Source organism: Macaca thibetana, chromosome 1 (genome assembly GCF_024542745.1).
Source record: "Macaca thibetana thibetana isolate TM-01 chromosome 1, ASM2454274v1, whole genome shotgun sequence".
In the NCBI taxonomy this organism is placed as follows: domain Eukaryota; kingdom Metazoa; phylum Chordata; class Mammalia; order Primates; family Cercopithecidae; genus Macaca; species Macaca thibetana.
In genome coordinates this window covers 65,155,396-65,175,245 of record NC_065578.1, presented here as the reverse complement: position 1 = coordinate 65,175,245, position 19,850 = coordinate 65,155,396, and the positions used below count along the sequence as shown (strand labels likewise).

General features: G+C 36.9%; 1 protein-coding gene across 2 annotated transcripts in view; it reads right to left on the bottom strand.

Annotated features, from left to right (window-relative positions):
• PDE4B (phosphodiesterase 4B) overlaps window positions 1–19,850 on the bottom strand; it is a 585,950-nt gene that overhangs the window by 423,741 nt on the left and 142,359 nt on the right. For both annotated transcript variants that reach the window (XM_050760551.1, XM_050760641.1), the window contains exon 3: window positions 17,789–18,027. In XM_050760551.1, coding sequence (XP_050616508.1) covers window positions 17,789–18,027 — 239 coding nt within the window. The remainder of the gene's footprint in view (window positions 1–17,788; window positions 18,028–19,850) is intronic.

The following is a 19,850-nucleotide window of genomic DNA, read 5'->3' as shown; positions in this document are numbered from 1 at the left end:
TATGACACTGTTTTGTAATTTGTTAATGTACATGTCTGCCTTTTCTACCAGACTATAACTACTGAGGAAAGGACACAGGCAATGTTTTGTTCGTCTTTCAGTTCTTAGCCCTGTGTCAAGCACAATGCTTCCTTTTCTTTGATCTGAAATAACCACACATTTGAATAAAGCATCATTAGTCAATCTAAAGCTAATAAACCTATTTATATGAACATCCAGCATCCTCAGAAATGTATGAATGCTAGGATGAATAAAACATAGGAATTACAGATACAAAATAAAGTTTACTACTCACATATTCCCCAAGGTGAAGGGATCAGATTCTACCTAAGGTGAGACAAGTCAAGATGGGGGTGGTGTTGATGGTTTAGGGTTTTTATCATAGTTAAGAGGGTTGGGACTAGAATGAGAATTCCTAGAGGAGAGGGATTTGTGTGGTTTGAACTTCCCCATGGGCACCAAGGGAGGAAAGCCCAGGTTCTCTTATCTTCTCAGGATGTGGAGCTAAGGAGAAAAAGAAAGATAGATGGGAAACTGAAAGGTGTCAGCCATCAAATATCAAAAGTGAAGTCTTTCTTTTTTATTATGAAACCATTTACACCAATTATTACATTTTGGTTGCAGCCATTTTTTGTTTGTTCTTCTTTTACCTTAAGGAATAAGGCCCATCTCACAAGGTTGTTACGGAGTTGAGTTTAAATCAAGTAGGGGATGGAATGGACATTGTATACTATAATGTGTTACAGTGAAAATATCATCTATACTATAAAGTATTATACCAATTATTAGAGCTACATAGGCCAGCATCTATCCTAGGCACCTTTTATTTAAAAACCTGCACTTCCCATAATCTAGTAGAAATTTGACTGATACCAGAATAAGTGACGAGGTAAAGCAGGGTTGAGGCATAATTTTAAATATCCATTGTCCATTACCTCACGTACCTAAGATGGCAATCACAGAGGAGACTTTGTGAATTGCTGAGTTGTTGACTGCAATGCTTGATGCACGAATCACAAATTCAGTTTCTGTAGCCAAAAGATTCCAGCGGGTGGTGCAGCATGATGAGAGCTGAACAGATGTGTGTGTCATCAGTTTCCCATCCATGCACCAGCTTTTGTTGAATCCCTGGCATTTGCACATCTATGGGTATTTTGATCTTTAAAACAGGGCTTTAGGATCTGCAGCTGAGAGGCAGCACAAAAGTATAAAATATTTTTATGGAAAGCCTCATGCAACTGTCAACTTGTGACTGACTGTGGGAGCAATAAAGCACATCCTGTGTTTCAAAGCCCCCACCTCAGTGAACCAACCACTTTCCCCTCCATGGTAACGAATGTTTTCAGCCTTAGACAGAGTCAGGGAAATCGCCACCACTCTCCCCAGTGGAGGTGAACGTTGAGACAGTAAACATCAGACATCACACCTAAGTTAATAGATGCCCAAACAGAATCACCATGTTCCAACTGAAACATTTACAGAAGCAAAGCACAGCCCTCAGGCAGATGGAGGTGGGAGACAAGCAAACATATTTATAATCTTCTTTGAGGGAACAACAAAGGAGAAGCCAGAACTCTTTCTTATGAAAAAGTCCACCATAAGGAAACCTGAAAGAAGACTCCTGCCTTCTTTATTTCTGTGCCTCTTCCTACACAATGGAAAATGAAGCTGATAATAATTCTATGGTATCATTAAGCTGTGAGCATTCTCAAAGCAGTGCAGTTATCTAAAACCTGGGAATTAATCCCACCACAAATCAGTTGGCTTGGCATAGAAAAAAAACATTGCTCCAGATTAAAACTCACTCTTAACATGCTTCAGTGTTCTAGAATATGCCTGCCTTTGGCTGAAAGGAGAGTTCAGGGCCCACTTTCCCTTATTCTCAGCAGATGACCTAACCTCCTACTTTTTGAGAAAATCTAGGCCAATAATTCCCAAAATGTGGCCCCTGGGCCAAAACCATAAGTATCACCTGGAGACTTGTTAGAAACACAAAATGTTAGGTCCTACCCTAGACACTCAACTCTTAGGGGCCAGCAATCTGCGTTTCAATAAATCCTTCAGGTGATTCTGATGCACTCTAATATTTAACAACAACTGATCTCCACCTTGGGAACTCAAGTTCTCCTATTTCTTTCCTCGTTATTTCCAATACAGTCATGAACAGCATAATAATATTTGGGTCAAAGGTGGACCACATATATGATGGTGGTCCCATAAGACTATAATCATGCTGAAAAATTGCTGTTGCCTAATGATATAATAATGTCATAGCATTATTCATGTGTTTGTGGTAATGCTGGTATAAACAAACCTACTGTGCTAACTTTTTATCATTATTTTAGAATATTCCTTTATGCATATTAAAAAAAGTTAACCGTAAAACAGCTTCAGGCAGGTCCTTCAGGAGGTATTCCAGAAGAAGGCATTGTTATCCTAGGAGACGGCAACTCCATGTGTGTTACTGCTCCTGAAGACCTTCCAGTGGGACAAGATGTGGAGGTGGGAGACAGAGATGTTGATGATCCTGATCCTGCAAGGACCTAGGCTATTGTGTGTGCTTGTGTCTTTGTTTTTAACAAAAAAAAAAAAAGCTTATAGAATAAGGATATAACAAATGAGAATATTTTTATGCAACTATACAATGTTTTTTTTTGTTGTTGTTGTTGTCATTGTTGTTTAGTTTAGTTTGAGACGGAATTTCACTTCTGTTGCCCAGGCTGGAGTACAATGGCGTGATCTCAGCTTACTGCAACCTGCGCCTCCCAGGTTCAAGTGATTCTCCTACCTCAGCCTCCTGAGTAGCTGGGATTACAGACATATGCCACCACGGCTAATTTTGTACTTTTAATAGAAATGGAGTTTCTCCATGTTGGTCAGGCTGGTTTTGAACTCTCGACCACAGGTGATCCACCCATCTTGGCTTGCCAAAGTGCTGAGATTACAGGCATGAGCCACCGTACAAGGCTGTGTTTGTGTTTTAAACTAAGTATTATTGCAAAAAGTTAAAAATATTTTTTTAATTAGGAATTTTATAAAGCAAAATGTTATAGTAAGCTCAGATTAATTTTTTATTGAAGAAAAATATTTGTTTGTAAATTTAGTGTAGCCTAAGCGTAGAGTGTTTATAGAATCTATAGTAATGTATAGTAACATCCTAGGCCTTCACATTCACTCACTGACTTACCCAGAGCAATGATCAGTCCTGCAAATTCCATTCATGGTAAAGGTCCTATATTGGCATGTCACATTTTTATTTATTTTTTTCTGCATCCCATAAGTTTTGTATGTTGTATTTTTATTTTAATTTGCCTCAATATTTTCTAATTTCTTTCCTGATTCTTTTCTTTGACCCACTAAGTGAAGAATACTAGGATATCAGGAGTATGTTAATTTCCACATATTTGTGAATTTTCCAGTTTTCCTTCTGCTACTGATTTCTGATTTCACTCCACTGTGCTCCAAAAACATATTTGGTATAATTTCAATCTTATTCATTTTATTAAAAATTGTTTTGTGACCTAACATGTGATCTATCCTAGAGAATGTTTCATGTACACCTGAGAAGAATGTATATTCTGCTGCTATGAGATGAATATTTTATATAGGTATGTTAGGCTCTTTTGGTCTATAGTGTTGTTCAAGTCTGCTATTTGTTATTTTATGTCTAGTTGTCTTATCCATTATTAAAAATGGGGTAAAGAAGCCTCCTATAATTATTGTATTTTTTGTGTATTATTTCTTTAGGTGTATCGACTTTTGTTTTATATATTTAGATGCTCTGATGTTGGGTCCATATATTTATAAGTGTTATATCTTCCCGTTCAATTGACTTTTTCATTATTATATAATGTTCGTCTTTGTATCTTGTACTAATTTTTACTTTACATATATTTTGTCTGATATAAGTACCGCCACTTCTCCTTTGGTGACCATTTATATAGAATATATATTTCCATCCCTTCACTATTCATTTGTGTCTTTAAATCTAAAGTGAGTTTCTTATAGACAGCATATAGTTCACTCTTATTTTTCAAATCTATTCAACTGCTCTTTGTCTTCTGATTGAGGAATTTAATCCATTTCTATGTAAAGTAAACACTAATAGAGAAAAATTTACTATTGCCATTTTGTTCATTGTTGTCTGTTTGTCTTGTGGTTCTTACAGCTGTCTTTTTATTCTTTCTCTGTGTTTTATTTTTTATTGAGACAGGATCACCCAGACTGCAGTGCTATGGCACAGTCATAGCTCTTTGTTATCTAGGCTTAAGCAATCCTCCTGCATTAGCCTCCTGAGTAGCCAGGGCTACAGGCATAGACCACCATGCCCAACTAATTTTAAAAACATATTTTTTTACAGATAGGGTCTTCCTATGTTGCCCAGGCTGGTCTCAAGCTCCTGGGCTCAAGTAACCCTCCCAGCTTGACCTCCTATGTCTTCCTCTCTCATGCTGTCTTCCTTTGTGTTGTGGTGAATATTTTGTACTGATATACTTTGATTCTTTTCTCTTTTTCTTTTTTGTATCTTCTATAGGTATTTCTTTGTGGCTACCCATGGGGCTTACATAAAATATCTATTAGTCTATTTTATAGTTTATTTAAAATAGTCTATATTAAACTAATAACTTACATTCAATTTCTCTACACTTGAACTTCTTTCCCATCACACACTATATTATAGATGTCAAAATTCACATCTCTCTACATTCCATATCCCTTTAAATAATATTTGATTACAGATATTTTCAATATATTTTGTCTTTTAACTTTATAATTAAAAGTGATTAACCCAACAGTTACAGTATTTGCAGTAGTCTGTATTTGTCTATATATTTATCATTACCAAGTTTCACTTTCTTGTGCTATCATGTTACTATTTGTGTCATTTGTTGCAACTTGAAGAGCTTCCATTAGCATTCCTTTTAAGACAAGTATGGCACTGATCAACTCTCTCTGCCTTTTTTTTTTTTTTTTTTTTTTTTTTTGAGACGGATTCTCACCCTGTTGCCAGGGCTGGAATGCAATGGCACAATGATCTCAGCTCAATGCAATCTCCACCTCAGCCTCCCAAGTAGCTGGGATTACAGGCACGTGCCACCAGGCCCAGCTAATTTTTTGTATTTTTAGTAGAGACGGGGTTTCACTATGTTGGCCAGGCTGGTCTTTAACTCCTGACCTCAAGTGATCTGCCTGTCTTGACCTCCCAAAGTGATGGGTATTACAGGCGTGAGCCACAGTGCCCAGCCTCTCTGCTTTTATTTGTCTGGAAAAGTCTCCATTTTCAAAGGAGAATTTTGGCATGCATAGTATTTTTTGCTGGCAGTTTTCTTTCTTTTTTTTTTTTCTTTTTTTTAATTTCAGCACTTTGAATATATCATCCCACTCCCTTCTGGCCTGCAAGGTTTTCTACTGAAAAATCCACTTTTAGTTTTATGGGAAATCCCTTGTACATGACAAATCACTTTTCTGTTGCTACTTTGAAAATTTTCTCTTTGCCTTGACTTTTGACAATATAATTATAATGTATCTCAGCGTAGGTTTCTTCCAGTTCATTTCATTTTGTATATGCTGGGCTTCCTAGAGTAGAATGTGCATTTTCTTCCCCAGATTTGGGAAGTTTTGTGCTATTAGTTCTTTGAATATGTTTTGTGGTTCTTTTTCTCTCTCCTCTCTCCTCCTAGAACTCCTATAATGTGCACATTGGTCCACTTGATGGTGTCCCGTAAGTCCTTTAAGCTGTCCTTATTTTTGCGATTTTTTTCTTTTTGCTCTTCTGACTGAATAATTTCCAACAACAATAATTTGTCTTCAAGTGTGCTTATCCTTTCTTCTGCTTGATTTAGTCTCCTGTCACACTGCTTTAGTGAATTTTTAGCTGTTATTATAATATTTAGCTCTATGAATTCTTTTTGGTACTTTTTATACTTTCTATATCTCTGTTGAAATACTCACGTTCATGCATTGTTCTCTTGGTTTTCGTGAACATCTTCATAATGGTTCATTTGAGTTCTCTGTTAGGTAAATCATATATTTCTCTTTCATTAGACTTTGTTTCTGGAGATTTATCTTGTTCCTTTGTTTGGAACCTATTTCCATGTTTATTTTTATTTTCCTCAATTCTTTGTGTTGGTGTCTGTACGTCAGACAAAACAGCAACCTCTCCCAATCTTCACAGACTAACCTTATAAAGGAGAAGACCCTCACTAACCAGCCCAGCCAGAGATTCTGGGGGCCTCTCCAATCTGCCAATCTGTTTTCTTTGTTTTTAGCAGCTACCATCTAGAGTATGCTAGGTACAATCAGTGTTCCAATACAAGTGATATTCGGGCCATTCCTCAAGTAGCCCCCAGAAAAATTGAATCATATGATGCCCTTTCCAACTCTTCCCATGACACACAGAGAGAAAAGCTGGGATCTGTGATTTTTTTTACCTGTTCACCCTACACTGAGCTTATGGGAGGGACCATGTCATCTAGTTGCATGCTAGAACAAACCACCATGTTTGTTCTCATTGGCCCCAAGGCAGCTAGAGTATGCCAGGTCCCATAAGTACTCCAAAACGAGCCAGACAGAGGAAGTCCTTTGGGAAGCTGCCAGAAAAGCTGGAGCATTGGCCAAGCCGACTAACTCTTCCCTTCCCAAGAAGATGCTGGAAGCAGGGAACTTTCATTTTCTTGCTCTGTGTTGAGCTGAGGGAAAGGATATGGGAACTGTCAGTGCAAACTTCTGTCTGTGTTCTTACCAGCCCCTGGATGGTTAGATTATGCTGGGTTCCATTACTCCTCCAAGACTGGAAAGAGAGAGGCCCATCCTTTGGGGAGGAAGAAGTTGGAAGGGTGTCATACACATGGTCCAACTCTTTTACTCCCCAGGGAGAAGACGGGAGCTAGGGTTTTCCTTTCGATCACGTGGCATTGAGCTGTGGGTAGGGATTCAGAAATGAGGGTGTCCTGAATTTTCCTGTGGGATTTGATGTGTCTGGGTGCAGGAGCCTCTCAACTAGTTTTGGATTTCTCAGTAAGATAATTTGTCTGTGAGTTGTTGTTAAATTGGTGGGTTTGCTGGGGGAAGGAAGGTATCACTTCTGTAAATGACATTTTATCACTATAATTTCAAATTTAAATTGTCCATTGCCAGTGTATAGGAAAGCAACTGATTTTGTATATTAACTATATATCCAGAAACCTTGTTATATTGATTATTTCCTTCAAGGAGAGGTGTTTCTTGTTTGTTTGTTTGTTTGTTTCTGCCAGTCTTTAGGATATTTTGTAAAGACAGTCATGTCATCTGCAAAGATCATTTTATTTCTTTTTTCCCAAACTGTATGCCTTTTTGTATTAGGCCATTCTCACATCGCTACAGAGGAATACCCAAGACTGGGTAATTTATAAAGAAAAGAGGTTTAATTTGCTCATTGTTCTGTAGGCTGTACAGGAAAGCATAGCTGCTTCTGCTTCTAGGGAAGTCTCAGGAAATTTACAATCAGGAAACTTACAATCATGGTGGGAGGAAAAGAGGAAGCAGTTATGTCTTACATGGGTGGATCAGGAAGAAGAGAAAGGGGAGAGAGGTGCTACACATTTCCAAAGAAAACATACCTCACAATAACTCACTCACTATCATGAGAACAGCACTAGGGGGATGACGCTAAACCATTCATGCGAAAGTGCCCCTATGATCCAATCACCTCCCACCAGGTCTCACTTCCAACATTGGGGATTACAGTTGAACATGAAATTTGAGTGGGGACACAGATTCAAACCACATCATTCTGATCCTGGGCCCTCCCAAATCTCATGTCCTTCTCACACTGCTGAACACAATCATGCCTTCCCGACAGTCTCCCAAAGTCTTAACTCATTCCAGCATTAACTCAAAAGTCCACAGTCCAAAGTCTCATCTGAGACAAAGTTAGTCCCTTCTGCCTATGAGCCTGAAAAATCAAAAATAAGTTAGTTATTTCCAAGATACAATGGGGGTATAGGCATTGGGTAAGTATTTCCATTCCAAAAGAGAGAAATCAGCCAAAAGAACAGGGCTACAGGCCCTATGCAAGTACAAAACCTGGCAGGGTGATCATTAAATTGTATAGCTCCACAATAATATCCTTTGACTCCATGTCCCACATCCAGAGCACACTGATGCAAGAGCTGGGCTCCCAAGGCCTTGGACAGCTCTGCCCCTATGGCCTTGCAGGGCTCAACCCCCCCATGGCTGCTCTTAATGGCTGGCATTGAATGCCTGTGGCTTTTCCAGGTACAGGGTACAAGCTGTCAGTGGATCTATCATTCTGGAGTCTGGAGAATAGTGGCCCTCTGTAGTAGTTAATAATACTGAGTGTCAACTTCACTGAATTGAAAGATGCAATGTATTGATCCTGGGTGTGTCTGTGAGGGTGTTGCCAAAGGAGATTAACATTTGAGTCAGTGGGCTGGGGAGGAGGACCCACCCTTAATCTGGTGGGCACAATCTAATCAGCTGCCAGCAAATATAAAGCAGGCAGAAAAATGTGAAAAGGAGGGACTGGCATAGTCTCCCAGCCTATATCTTTCTTCCATGCTGGATGCTTCCTGCCCTCAAACATTAGACTCCAAGTTCTTCAGTTTTTGAGACTCTCAGACTGGCTCTCCTTGCTTCTCAAGCTTACAGACAGCTTATTGTGGGACTTTGTATCCTAGCAGTTCTGTCCCTCTACAGAAATCTGACAAACATAGATTTTGGTACCTGGAATGGTTCTAGAGGAACAGGATATTAAGGATGGAGTTCTTTCATTAGTTTGGAAGTTTCTGGAGTTGGCTGCTTAATATGATTAGACTCAATAATGCTCAGGACTCTACTTCTGATAGTATGGAGAAAACTAATAGTCCTTAGCGTGGATATAATGCAAAATAGATGCATTTGACATTCCTCATTCACCACTCATGAGACGCAAGGAGTTTAGTGACTTATACATAATACCCTCAATCAATTTCCAGACTTAAGCCAGTTTACAGACCCAGAATCCCTTGAATGAAAGGGAGGCCAGGTCCCCTTGAGGAAGGACTCCACTACATTACCGACAATTTGTGCAGTGAATCTTTCTCCCATCTTTCCCCAAGGAGACCTCCAGCCTTTTACCAGGGTACCTGTGTATTGGAGAAAGGGAAATGATCGACATTTAGGGAACTACTGGACACTGGCTCTGAGCTAACGTTGATTCCAGAGGACTCAAAATGTCACTGTGGTCTTCCAGTTAAAGCAGGAGCTTATGGAGGTCAGGTAATTAATGGAGTTTTAGCTCAGGTCCAACTCACAGTGGATCCAGTGGGTCTTCAGATTCATCCTGTGGTCATTTCCCCAGTGCATAATTGGCACATGCACTCTTAGCAGCTGAGAGAACCCCCACACTGGCTCCCTGACTGTTAGGGTGAGGGCTATTATCGTAGGAAAGGTCAAACGGAAGCCATTAGAGCTGCCTCTACCTAGAAAAATAGGTCAAATCAAAAACAATATTGCATCCCTGGAGGGATTGTGGAGATTAGTGCCACAATCAAGGACTTGAAAGACACATGGGTGTTTATTCCCACCACATCCCCATCCAACGCTCCCATTTGGCCTGTGCAGAAGAAAGATGGGTCTTGGAGGATAACGGTGGATTATCGTAAGTTTAACCAAGTGGTGACTCCAATAGCAGCTGCTGTTCCAGATGTGATGAAGATAATATATATTATATATATTTACATATATATTATATGTATAATACACATGTATATTTTAAGTAACCTAAGTCTACCTTCACATGTAGTACATATATCTTAAAACAGAATATTCCCATTTGCTCCTGCTTGTTTATTTCACACTGTTGTCTTTCATTTCCCTTACCCCATACTATAATCACCCAGCATGTTGTTGGTATTGCTTGAAACAGCTGTTTTATATAGTTAAAAAAGTTTAGCTTGAAAAAACTAAACAATGTTATCTTATATTCATGTATTTCTCCTCTGGCACTCTTATTTGTGTAGATCTATGTTTCTGCTTTATATCATTTTTCTTCTTGATGAATAAACATGCTTTTAAGATGCTCCTATAAAGTAGGTCTGCTGACAGTGAGTTTCCTCAGTTTTGTTTGTCTGAAAAAGTCTCCCTCTCTCCTTCACATTTGAAGGATAATTTTGCTGGTTATAAAATTCTAGCCTGGTGAAGGTTTTTATTTCGACACTTCAAATAATGTACTCTACTCTCTTCTTGCTTTTGTGGTTTCTGACAGTCCAGTATAATTATTACTCTTGTTCCTCTATATATCTATTTTTATTATTTGATTTCTTTAGAGATTTTTCTCTTTGTCTTTGGTTTGCTGTAGTTTGAATATGATATGCTTAAGGGTGTGTGTGTGTATGTGTGTGTGTGTGTGTGTGTGTGTGTGTGTGTTTGTATATGTATTTGGTATTTATCCTCATCCATGGATAATTACCAATACCTAGATCAAATAGCAAGAAAAAGTAAAAGAAGTGAAGTAATCAACTCCATGTAGGCCTACAAGTACAAAGGAAGAAAATACACTAAAATAAGATTCAGATTAAACTACTGCAAACTCAGATGTTTCTTTCTGAAAGGGAGATAAAACAATAAAGACACTAATATCTACCAGATAAAATAAGGAAACATTTTACTCAAAGCCAAGAACATTCAGATACTGGGGAAATATAGTGTCTTCAGGAGCAAAAGTCAAAGAAATAGTTCCTCACTAGACCCTTGGGAGCACACACTTAAGAATTGTCATCAGAAACTTCAGTTTAAGAATGTACTAAAGGCAATTTTATAGCCAAAACAAGTGTGGAACGAAAGGACCTAAGATCTCCATAGCAAGTAGCTATGAAAGGTTTCTGTAATATTGTTAGCAAGGTTATCTCAACAAAACCTTTGCTTTAAAAATAAGGAAAAGTATCATCTTACTTTCTTGATGCTACTAAAGAAATGTCAAGTTAGTAAGGAAATAGCAAGCCAAAGTATAAGGGTACGTTTCTCACCAAAGGTACATAATGGACACCAAAGCTGCTTTTGCCCTGAGGATATTTACCACACAGAGGAAAAGTTAACATCAGTCTGATGTCCTTGAGGGTCAAGGGGGAACTGTAATCAAAGCCCAGCCATGCCTGGGTGAGGCATTCAAAAGGAGAGTCTTCCCAAATTAAACCAGAATTTCAAAGGGCTATTTTCTCATTGGAAAGGTAAAATAGAAGTAAACACCCCTACTGTACATCCAGGAGACTGCCAGAAGGGTAGCCTCAGTGATAATTCAAGCAGGGCCAGTGGCTGAGGGTGTGGGGTCATAGACAATGGACCTTCACAGATTATGATCATGTTTCAGCCAGATGATTGAGAAACCCTCTAATCAATCTACCAATGCCCCAATGCCCCTATAGACCTGGTAGAATCAAGTGCAAATTCTCTATGACGAACCTTATTCTGATACCTTAAATTGTGCCTACAAATAATGTTTCAATGACATTTAATTTATTGTGGCAGTACACAATACAATTAAGCACACCTCTTAAACCTAATGTTGAGGGCAATAAATAAGTGAAATGCAAAAGAGTATACATTATGTGATTCCATTATGTAAAGTTCAAAAACAGACAAAACTAATAGATGTTGTTAGATGTATGGAGGAGGTAGTGATGGCATAGGGGTTCATGGGGTGCATAAGAAGAGCTTCTGAGACACTAGTAAAGTTTTGTTTCTTGATTTTGTTCCTGGTTTTGTGGTTGTGTCCAATTTGTGAAATTTTATCAACATGCCCTCTTATGATATGTATACTTTTTTGCACACTGATTTTACTTTAATAAAGTTTTTTTAAATAGTAGTAAGGAATTTTTTTTTTTAAATTTTCAGTTCCAGGGTACATGTGCAGGATGTGCAGTTTTGTTACATACAACATGTGCCACAGTGGTTTGCTGCACCTATCAACTCATTACCTAGGTGTTAAGCCCAGCATGCATTGGCTATTTTTCTTAATAAAGTTTTTTAAAAGCATGAGCAAAAACCATCAGGAAACAAAGATAATAAAAAATAGAATCACTGAAAACTTTAGATACTAAAATGAGCAAAACAATAAAATAACTATTCTTGCTTTCTAAAGCTTGAAAATATCTGCAAAGCCATATACAACCTCTAAACTGATCTCCAGTGATCTCCACCTCCTTGTTTATTCCTTTGCAGAATCCCCTCCCCTGTGCATGTGTAAGACCTAATGAACAGAATATATAAAAGTGATGGGATGTCACTTCTAAGATTAAGTTGTCAAAATACTTTGACTTCTGTCTTGCTCACTTTCTATTGGTCTCTCTTTCCCAAAACACTTGCTCTGGAGAAACCAAACTAGCATGTTATAAATAGCCTTCACATGGGTCTATGAGCCCCACATGGCAAGGAACTGGTATTTCTAGTCAGCCAGAGCCACGAATTGAGCCAGTCAACAACCATGTTGGTGAGGTTGGAAGCAGATCTGCCCACCTTTCCACCCATGTACATGACTACAGTACTGGCCAATTACTTGATTCCATCCTTGTGAGAGAACCTGAGCTAGAGGCACACAGCTAAGCCACAGCTAGATTCCTGATCCATAGAAACTCTGAGATAAAAAATTAGTTATTTTAAGCCAGTAAATTTTGGGATTATTTGTTATGCAGTAATAGGTAGTGAATACATGCAGGGAATAGAAAACCACATAAGATTATCTAGTATATTTTTAAATACATGAATAAAAACTTTAAAATTAAAAAACACAATAATCAAAATGAAAAAAATATATAATAGGTTTAATAACAAATGAGACGTCATTTGAAAAAAAATTAGCAAACTCGAAGGCAGATTAGAAATAATTATCAGAATGCAGCCCAGAAAGACAAAATTAGAAAAAAAGTGGAATAAATTAAGAGAAATGGAAGATAAAGAAGTAAGTTTAAAAAATACATTTAGTCAGAAGTCCAAAGGCAGAGGAGAAAGACTGGCAGATAAAATATTTGAAGAGATAATGATAAAGAATATTCTAGATCTGATGAGGAAGATATAAACTCACATATTCAAGAAGTCTGGGAAATTTTATATAAGATAAATAAAAGGAAATCCACCCTTAGGCACAGTAAAGTTCAACTGCCCAAATCCAGAGACAAAAAAAAAAAAAAAAAAAAAAAATGACAGGTCATCTACAAGAAAGACAATTGGAGTGATGGCTGATTTCCTAATAGTAACAACAGAAGACAAAAAGCAGGGAAAAAATAGTTTCAAAGTGTTGAAATAAAGTAAAGATATTTTCAGATAAACCGAAATAAATTCTAAAGAATTTACTTCAGGCAAAAAGGCAAGTAATCCCAGCAGAGGGTCTAAGATATGAGGAGGAATTAAAACCAAAAATATTGGTAAATATCTGGGAAAATCCAAATCAAACGGTGAATGCAAAAAAAAAAAAATGCTAATGTATTGTGTGGTAAGATATATATAGAGAGAGATAGATAATTAAAATACACAAAAACAAACTGTAAACAGTGAAGGACTTGAAAAAGTAAAGTGTTCTAAGATCCTCATGTAAGAAGATTAAAGTTATAGATTAACTTAGATTTCACGGCCCAGAATTGGCTTATTATCTAAATTTGGTTATGCAGAATTGCATTGATAAATTTGGTACATCAGTAACTATTTAAAAAGTGAAGTCCATCAGAGACTTGGTATTATACTAATACAATTTCTAAGGGTCTGACGAAACTACAGCCTTTACAGCGGAAGATGACTTAGGCTGCAGCTGGTTAGGAAACCCTCCCTCTAAACCACGCTTCAAGATCCTGCTAACAAAATGAGAAAATCAAGAATACACAGAGGATAAATTTGAGAACTTCATTTCTTTGAACTTCAGGTTACAACAGCAGGAAACTTTGAATTCAGATTTTTTTTTTTTTTTTTTTTTTTTTTTTTTTGTTTTTTGGAGGCAGGGGTCGGGGGAATACACAAAAGGGCAGCAGTTGATATTGCGAGAACAGCTTCACAAAGATGGCGGTAAGTCGGTACTGGTATACTCCCGATGTCTTCCTCTAAAGAACAGCCACATCCCTCATGTGCCCCTGAAGTTAAGGTGAAAAGATTTTAAAAACTGGGAAATGCTTGATATGCCTTGCAAGTGTCCAGAATGCCACCAGCATCACATTTCCAGCCTCTTTCTGCCGCCTTACTCGCTATTCTCCAGGGAGAATGAATAATTTAATCTTTGTTGGTGTTTTCAGAAGGAGAAACTGGCCATGTACAATTCAGTCCTTCCCTCTACTTTCTCACGTGGGTAGGATTTCTACAGATCCTCCATGCTACAAGTTTTGTAGGGGTAGGCCTTCTATATATGTGTGTGTAAGAGGTGAAGTGATCCTGCCCAGGTCTAGCATCTATGTAATTATAGGTTTCAATATTAGGAACCCACTTGCCCACAGACATAAATTATATTTTCAATATCAATTTTATCAGTATTAAAGATAACATCTTGCTTTCATACCTGAATTCCTCCTTCATCATATGTCCAAGTTGGTTCCAAGAACTCAGGAGGTAAAGTTTCCCTAAAACCTCCAATAATAGAAAATGCATAATTTTGGCTGCTCAGTCTAAATTTAACAATAAAAATCACAATAATAATAACACCAAAATAACCATTAAGAACAAGTGACTGTGCTATATGCAGAGCAAACCTTTTCTTTAATTTTCCTCATGACTCTGAAATGTAGGTATTACCATTTCCATTGTTTGTTCATTTCTGTCTTTTGGAGATTGTATTATAATAGAAACTCATCTGAAAGGCTACAAAATGGAAATCACCCAATAAAACTGGGCTTGAGTCCTTTCTAACTCTTTCTTGCTCCATGATAAATAAAACTACTATTCTGATATTTCAGGTCTTTTTGCTGTAATGATGGCCAGTTTTCTCCAAATAAACACATCCTAAAATCATGTTAATGTTTTTAGATAAAACTTTACATAAAATTGAGCAATACTTTTCACTAGAAATGAATCAAATTATTTCACTGTCTTTGATAGCTTGATCTAGAACACATCGTCCCATATTTATGACTTATTTAGCACATCAGCCAGGACCTCAAAGTCAGTTTTTGTCCTTGATAACTGTAAAAGCAATTATCAAATCCTAGAATCATGTCTTAGAGATGTTTAGTAGTCTAGAAAGGGATCAGCAAACTCTGGCAGGCCAAATCCAGCCTGCTGCCTGTTTTTGTAAACAAAGTTTTATTGGAACACAGCAACACTTACTTGTTTACACATTGGCTATGGCTCCTTTCACAATATCACAGCAAGGATGAGTAGTTGTGACAGAGACTGCAAAGCTCATAAAACTTAAAATATTTACTATCTGGTCCTTTACAGAAAACATTTGCTCATTGCTGGTCTTGGCATGGAAATTGATTCCATATTCTTGGTACTCTAAGTGGTAAGCACAATTCTTTCTCTCACATAGTCGCAGGCAGTACTCCTTATCTCTATGAACTTTCATCAAGTTGATGGCAATGATCATAATTTGAACCCAGTTTCCTCACTTCTAGTCAAATCATTTTTTAATCAGATTACTTCACCAATAATTCCACCAGTCTTCAGCTATCAGTATTTCAGTGGAAGCCGGATTTTCAAGAGATGTTCAGAAACGCTTTTAGTTACTTATATTTAAAAATAAATTTAGAGTTGATAACTGCATACTCTACTCTCATACTTTAAAAAGTAGCCAGTCAATTGAAATAAAACAGGCATGTTATAAATGAATTACTAATATGTGGTGCTCACTGACTATTGAACATGAATAATGGCTAAATTTTCCATTTCACCCTAAAATACTGACACCCAGAATAAGGCTACTGATACTTGAGACATGGTTTCTAATTTCCAAAAAATCTTTATTGGATAATGATCAAGAAGACAAAAATCAACATTTGCTGATTACCTACCGAATGCATTTTACTAAGCAAAAAACCTTAGATAGATTACCTCATTTGATCCTCACAATAGCCAATGAGACAAATATTATTGCCCTCCTTTAAAAATAAAAACATTCAACTAGGAAAGATAAACAAGCATGCCCCAAATGGCAGGGTCTAGATTTGATATTTTTAAGGAAGGAACAATTCTACAACTTCCAAAATGTCTTTGAATTAAATGAACTCAAACTTTACAAGGCACTGTACATTTTATCCAAGGTGTTTTTCAAAATTATCTAACAACAGATATAGCACCAGCACCCACCAAAACCAGACTCCTCTGTGCCAGTCTTCACCTCTTTGCTTTTAGATTGTGAGAAATTCTGGAGACTTCTGGAGAATAGTCTGGGATAGTAGTAGGGGCAATCAGAGAGCTCAAGAAAGCATATATTTACCAACTGGTATGAAAACATCTCAATACTTTAACAACTGGTAGAATTGTATCACTGCCAACTTGCTGAAAAATAAATCTAGAAATCTTTAAGACTCCAAATCTGTAATTATACAGATGCAAAATCAAGACTAATCACATAAGCCATGTGATTGAGTACCCTATAGGGGAGCCCTACCCCTTTTAGTTCTCCATGATTGGCTATGACTGTTATATAATGTTAATTCAGCTGAACAGAAGATATAAGACAGTGCCTCTCAAATTTTTAATCCATTTTCTTTACAATGTTTTAGCATGATTCTCTATCACACGGATTGTCTGATTAAATATTTGATGCTATTAACTATGATACCTGGAGTTTCAGTGATCTAATTCTCAATGTGTCAGGTAAACATTAACTAAAGGATGTCAAGATGCCGTATATCATTATTCAAAGAGCACATACTGGGCTAGTCATCAGCCCTGGAGAGCTCAGCATGTGGCAGAGGTACATGGTACACCATAAAAATCATAGACTTTTAATGATTTACTAGAATAATGTTGTACAATAATTTAATGTTTAGTCTTTCAGCTTGATAAATTATTTAAACAAAAAGCTATTTTAAAAGCAACACATTATTAATTTAAAATCATATCAAACCAAGAAATTATTTTTCATTTTCATGATAAATCTCCATGATATGTAAGCCAATAATTCTTGAAAAAGTATTTTAAAATGATATAGGAAAACAGAAGAGAAAAAGTGAGAATGTACTAATTATTAAATACATAATAAAGCACATATTCGAAGCAGTCATGGCATGATAACCACAATTGTAAGATTAGATGATTAACTTTTCAACACTAGTTTAAAATAGCCTCTTTCATAAATATAGACTCTGCAAAATAGTCCCAGCATCTATCACAGCACAATTTTCATTACTCTTTCAATTTACAAAGAAGTGTTTATTTTATAGATAATCACAAACTGAGATTAATAAAATGGGATGATAATAAAGAGAAGTTAGGGATAAGTGTAGAGTTCAGCAATAAGAATATCATATACATATAGTAACTCATGTAATTTGTTTTTCTAAGTCAAAAAATACTGATGCACACTGTATAGCTCTTTTTTAAAAAGTTAGATCATAAGCAGTAATTTTGCTATCGCTTTACGTTAATGTAAATGTATCTCATTCCTTCCTCAGTAGCTTTAAATGAAGCATGTTCCTTCCACTCTGAAGAACTAGAAAATATCTCCACTGTTTACAAGACCTTATGTTTGATTCTAAGGGGGAACTAATTCTCAAAATGTCAATCGTCTTAGTTATTTCACAGAAAAGCACATTTTAATACTATGAAATCATGTTTGGAGAAATTGGAAAATAAAAATTTAGAACTGACATTTGATTTTGAGGCTACTCACCACTCCTGGCTTACAGTTGTAATAGCAATGCTTGGAAGCGTTGTCAAAGGTAGTGTGGTCGGCCTGGAAATACCATCTCCCTCAGGAGTCCTTGCCCTTTCACTCTGTCTTTGAGACAGCGGTGGTAACTGTAAGTTTCCTGAGCAACACCTTCTCCCTCTCCAGAGGTCGATCCCAAGTGTGTTACTGGAAGAACTGTAGGATTTACTCAAGCTACATTCAAAATAATCTTTAACATTCTGGAGGAACCACAGGGAAAGAAAGAAAGAAGAGAAAGAAAATGAAATTCAAATGTTAAATGGAGTGAAACAAGAAACTAAATGATCAAGCTGTCACTTATGATGTCCTGATTATCTCACAATCAGAATCTAACATTGATGTCAAAAGCTTAAGAGAAAACAATAGAAGAGGCTGATTCTCAGCTTTTGGAATAAACTTATCCGTGCATATTCCTCAAGATTTTTAGGCATATAGATAATGTTTACCAGTTGTAGCATGTGGATTGGAGGCCTCCTTCTTTCCTTTCTATTTTAATTTTTGTTCATAATTTGCTAAAATGATATTAGCTAAAATTAAAAATATATTTTGGAAATCAATGTTATCATTCTTCAACTATGGGAACAAACTATGAGAAAATATAAAGTTTCTTGTTCAGCATTTTATGTATTTATTTATTTTTTGAGACGGAGTCTTGCTCTGTCACCCAGGTTGGAGTGATCTCAGCTCATTACAGCCTCTTCCTCCTGGGTTTAAGTGATTCTCCTGCCTCAGCCTCGCACATAGATAGGACTACAGGCACGCGCCACAACGCCTGACTAATTATTGTATTTTTGGTAGAGATGGGGTTTCACCATGTTGACCAGGCTGATCGCAAACTCCTGACATCAGGTGATCTGCCTGTCCCGGCCTCCCAAAGTGCTGGGATTATAGGCATGAGCCACTGAACCCAGCCATTCAGTGTTTTAAGGTAAAAATATTTTGTATCTTAGAACAGTGGAATGTTGATAATTAGAGGTGACTGTTATGTTCTTATGAAAGGTCTTCTTACAAGTGGAGATACATATATATAGATATATATCTATCTATATATATATAATTTTTTGGTCAAATTGTGTAAAAATTCAGAAAAAGAAGTATACTTTATCCAGTCTTGAACTGCCATGTTCAAGTACATGCCCTAATGCTGACATTAATCATATACTTTGTGAGAAGACAAAGACATTGTGCTATACTCAATGATACAAGTTATTTATTCTTCCCATATCTTTTGGTTACAATGGGTCCTGAGATTGTTGGGAGCGGGAGGCCCTAATGAGCCTCTTCCTGGTGTACCATTCATACCAGTTGAAACAGAAAATGTTATAGTCCTGCAATGGCCACTGATACCAACTTAAGGTTTAAAAGTTAGAATTTTCACTGTCCACACCTGGCTAGCAGAGAATAACAGAAGTCCTAGTATCGGGCTAGTCTCTCACCTAAAAATTACTCTGTGACCCTAAAGACAGGTATTTCCTACTAGCCCTTCAGACTCGAGTTAGGAGAACCTGCGACTAGACCTCCTAAAGTTTAAACAAAGTTCTTTACCCTCCGCTCCTCCACTCCATGGCCCCTATCCTAATTCATACAAGGATAATTAACTCAAGTTTGAGGATCTAGCTGTGTTAATTCAACACACATTTGACACACATCTATTATTATTGTGCACTGTGCTGTTTAAGAAGGATACAATAGCAAAAAGAGGAATGGTATCTTTTCTCACAGAACATATAATCTAGTGATTTATACTTATCTGAGGCATGCAAGACTATATTTTGATGATAGAAATCGGGGCAAAAACAGGTTTGACAATTTTCAGGAGCCCCACCCTCCATACCAGAAAATGGGATACCATTATATTTTCTTTGCTTGACTTATAATTTTAAAATACTGTTTATTTGAAATTCAGTAGAACCACAGTTCAGTATCAGGAAGAAGACAAAACAATTTAAAATTTTCCAGAGTTTGAAACATTCTGGAATGTATCAGTATTTCACTGTTTAGTAATTAGTTATTATATTAAATC